Below are 4266 nucleotides of genomic sequence, written 5' to 3'. Positions count from 1 at the left end.
TTCAGCCCCTACCAAACTGCTCTCAACCATGAACATGCCTCCCCGTCTTAAAAAAAAACCCTCCTGTTCTCTCCAATGATGACCCCATCCCCTTCCTACTATTCCTCTCTCAACTCGTTAAGCGAGTTGGCTTCAGCTGCTGCGTCCATTTCCTCTCCTCCCCCTCACCCCTGCGACCTGGCTTCTGCCCGCTTCACTCCATGGAAACGGCCCTAAGGTCACCAATGACCTCCTTCTGGCCAAATTCAACAGCCTCTAAGCCATCTTAATCCTCCTCGACCTCTCTGCTGCCCGCCGGAAACATTCTCCCATCTTGGCTTCACTAAACACGGTCTTCTCCTGGTCTTTCTCCTATTTCTCGGGCCATTCTCAGTCCCTTTCGCAGGCCTCTCCACTGCCTCCCATCCTCTACCAACGCGGGTCCCTCAAAGCTCAGTTCTGGGTCCCCATCTATTCTCCAGCTCCACTCATTACCTTGGAGAACTCATTCAACTATGATCTCTTTGTGGGTGATTTCCACATCTACCTCTCCAGCCCTGACGTCTCTCTTGGCAGTTTGGCATTTACCGCCTGCCTTTAGGATGTTTTGGGTGTCTCGAATGACTTCTCAAGCATATCCAAAACCGAACTCATCTTCCTTTCTAAACCCTGTCCTCCCTGACTTTCCTACCACTGTAGACAACACCGTTATCCACCCTGTAGTACAAGTCCGTAACCTTGGCATTATTCATCTTTCTCACTCGACTCACATAATTCAATCTGCCACCACCTCCTGTTGGTTCTATCTCCACAACACTGCTAAAATCCATCCCTTCCTCTCCATCCAAACGGCTACTATGTCTATCCAAGTACTTACATCTCGCCTTGACCACTGCATCGGCTTCCTCGTTGACCTCCCGCCTCTCCCCCCTCCAGTTCGTACTTCACTCCACTGGCCAGGTCATTTTTCTTAAAAAAAAATCCATTCGGTCCACATCTCCTCACCCGTGGTGGCCGAATTCACCGTCACATCTAACAGAAGCTCCTTACCATCGGCTTTAAGGCACTTAATCAATTCTTCTTCTCCTACCTTACTAATCAAGTCCAACTCAGCCCACACACTTCACCTCTCTAACAATGTTGTACCTCAGTTTCACCTACCCTCGCCCACATTCTCCATATCAGACAGAAAACCGCTCCCCTCCATCTCAGAGCCCTCCTAAAAATCACATCTCCTCTAAGCCCTCCTTTCTCCTACTTGCCCTCCCTTCTGCATATCCTACACCCTTTAAGCACTTATTATGCCTCCCCCACACATGTCCATATCTTTACCCACCGCCAATTCCCCTCTCTGTAATGTATTTGCTTGTCTATCCAAGCTCTTTGGGAGCAGGGAACGTGTTTATCAACTCTGTATTGCACTCCCCAAACATTTAGTACAGTGTTCTAAACACCGTAAACGCACATGTCAATTAATAATAATGCTAAGCGCTTCCTGTGTGTCAAGTACTGTTCTAAGTGTGTAGATGCAAGTTAGTTTGGCCGCAATCCCTGCCCAGCGTGGGCCTCACAGTCTTAATCCCTGTTTTATCAATGAAGTCATTGAAGCCCAGAGAAGGGAAGTGACTTTCCCAAGATCACACAGCGGACGTGTGGCAGGGCCGGAATTAGAACCCTGGCCCGTAGGACTCCCAGTCCCCCGCTCTATCCACTGGACCACACTGCTTGATCTCCCTTAGTATCCTGGGCCCGAGCCTGGTTCCAGTAAGCCGCCTCCATCACCGGGCATGGTTAAGGCCAGGGCAGAACCTTCTGCCCAGGGCTGACGTTGGCAACCCAGAGGAAGAAAAAGTGGACACAGTGGCTTACTCCAAATGGTTTACCGCCGGCCACAGACACCGCTTATAAACGCGGAGGGGGCAGGGGGTGTTAGTGTTATAGTCCAGGGGCATGGGCGGGAGAGGCGAGGGGTCCGACCCACTCCCCGCTCAGCCCTGGCAGCCAGGGACACCCCCTCCCCTTTCGCCAGCCGCCGCTGACTTTAAGGAGGGTAACTGAGGGAGGGGCCGGGGATTCGGGTGGAGGAAGGGAGAGGGATGGGGGGAGTCCAGCATCCAGGCACCTTCAAACCAGCCAGGGTCCTCCCCCTTTTCCCCGCCCCGCCATGGCATCCAGGCACCTCTGGTGTTGGTCAAGGCACAAGTGGAGAGGTGGGAGGAGACACAAAGGCCACGGGTCCCCCCCACACTGGTGATGGGGCTGTAACCATGGTGATGGGGTGAACTTGGAGCATCAAAGGTGAGAGGCTGGAGGGTGGGGAGGGGGCATACTGGTTCAGCTGCCAAGGGGCCGGGGAGAGGAGATGAGGGGAGATCTTTGGCAGAGTGCAGTAGCATACCCAGCACCGTCTTTCCAGGGCAGAGATGGCAGGTCCGGCTGCCGGGCCTCCTCACCCGCCCCTCGGCCACGGGAGAGGGGTCCACCCCCGCCGTACTCCGGCCCCCGGCCAGGGTAGCGTCAGAGCTGGGGGTGGACTGGCCATGGCCGGTCCCTCGCCGCCCCGTCCTGGGCCCGGTCACGGCTGGAGGCCCGCTCTGTCCGATGCCCCAGGAGGGTGGGCCCTGGGCCCAGGCGTGGGGTGGGGAGGGGGCGGCCCCCGCTCAGTTCATGAACTGGGTGTAGCCCTCGGCCCCCGTGACGATGACGTCCATCCAGATGCGCATGGCCTCCGCCGAAGGTGCCACCAGGTAGTACAGGCGGTCGTGGGTCTTGACGCAGAAAGTCAGGGCCGGGTTGGGGCTCTGCGGGAGGAGGAAGGGCTGAACGCGGGCACCGCGGGAGGAGGCTGGAGCTGGCCGTGCCCCCATCTCTGATCCACATGGGCACCGAGCCCCTCCTGCTCCACCCAGGCCAGTCCCCCCCACGCCACCGGCCCCCTCTCAGAGGCACTGTTGCCAACTTGTACTTCCCAAGCGCTTAGTACAGTGCTCTGCACACAGTAAGTGCTCAATAAATACGGATTGATTGATTGATTAGTCAGAACCACGGGAAGGAGGGGAGTCAGAACAAAGTGGGAGAGGGAGGGGAGACAGGCCAGCCCCCGCCCCCTCTGGTTAGGCCCCTGGTCGGGGGCAGCACGGGGCAGTGGGTTAGACAAAGGGGGCCACTGAGAGGAGCAGGGGACTAACAAGCTGGCGCCGGGCAACGGGATCCCCACGGCTGGCAGCCAAATTCAGTTCTCGCCCTCGGCCGGGGGTGTCTGACAAGCAGCCGGCCCGTCCTGGGACGGCCCTCCTGCCACTCTGGGGCGGCGGGGGGGAATGGGGGAGGCAGCGCTGGTTAGGAGCCGGGGGGCAGGGCTGGTTAAAGCACGGCTGGGGTACCTACAGTCACCAGGCTGCAGCCGAACAATCTCTTCTGGGGATGGGCGGGGAGGGGAGGGGACGAGGGGGGCCGGGAGGAGGAGAAAGAGAAGGGCGAAGGTCAGCAGGAGAGGCTGGGCAGCCCAGTGGGTGCGGTCTCCCCTCCCCTGAATCCTCTCCCGAGCCCTCTTGCAGCCTCGCCCACCTTGGCCGCACTGCGCACGTGGTCGTAATACACTTCCTCGATGGCCTGGAAGTAGACGACTCCCTTCAGCTTCGTCTCGTGCTTGTCTGCGGAGCAGAGGGGACGGGCGAGTTCCCCGGGGGGCCGGGAGTCAGTGGGACCCCTAGACCTGCCCCCGGCCCCCCGGCAGGCCTCCGCTCTTTCTCCATCTGAGTGGAGGGGCCGGGGGAGGTGGTGAAGCCCCTTCCTCCCCTCGGCCAGCTGGGCCCCGTCGGCTGGGCAGCCGCTCCATCCCAGGCACCGGATCAGACGGTGCCCACCCCCAGCCCTCCCCGGGCACCGTGGGCAAGGCTGGCCCCCGCCGGAGGGACTCCCAGCGGAAAACGCACCCACGTAGTAGGAGAGGGTGCGCTTGAGCCGGTCGAAGACGAACCAGCGCTTCTTCCAGGACTTGATCTTGCCGCCCATCTTGACCAGGTAGCCGCGGCACACCTTGCTGCCCAGCACCACGTGCAGGCAGGTGTCCACGCTGTGCCCGGAAGACTCGATGTGCGTCTTCAGGTCCAAGTCTTCCTTCCGGATGGGCAGGTAGCGGGTCAGCGGCCTGGCCTGCGGGGCGCAGCGGAGGTGGCCGGGTCACCCTCCCGCCCCGTCCCCGCCGTCCGGGCCTCGGTCTCCCACCCGGCAGAACAGGGAGGCGGAGGCGTCTCCGGCCCGGGCCCCTCGCCCCCGGCTCCTGAC

The 4266-nt window shown here is 60.2% G+C and overlaps 1 protein-coding gene across 1 annotated transcript in view; it reads right to left on the bottom strand.

The window, feature by feature from the left end:
• Nucleotides 1-1682: 1682 nt before the first annotated feature.
• The window catches only part of PHLDB1 (pleckstrin homology like domain family B member 1), a 69971-nt gene continuing 67387 nt past the window's right edge, over nucleotides 1683-4266 (bottom strand). The window contains 4 exon segments of the mRNA XM_038753869.1: nucleotides 1683-2780; nucleotides 3367-3396; nucleotides 3547-3632; nucleotides 3915-4134. Of these exon segments, the coding sequence (XP_038609797.1) occupies nucleotides 2640-2780; nucleotides 3367-3396; nucleotides 3547-3632; nucleotides 3915-4134 (477 nt within the window). The 3' untranslated portion in view covers nucleotides 1683-2639.

The sequence above is a fragment of the Tachyglossus aculeatus genome, chromosome 11, assembly GCF_015852505.1.
Source record: "Tachyglossus aculeatus isolate mTacAcu1 chromosome 11, mTacAcu1.pri, whole genome shotgun sequence".
Lineage (NCBI taxonomy): Eukaryota > Metazoa > Chordata > Mammalia > Monotremata > Tachyglossidae > Tachyglossus > Tachyglossus aculeatus.
This window is presented reverse-complemented; position numbering and strand designations above follow the sequence as displayed.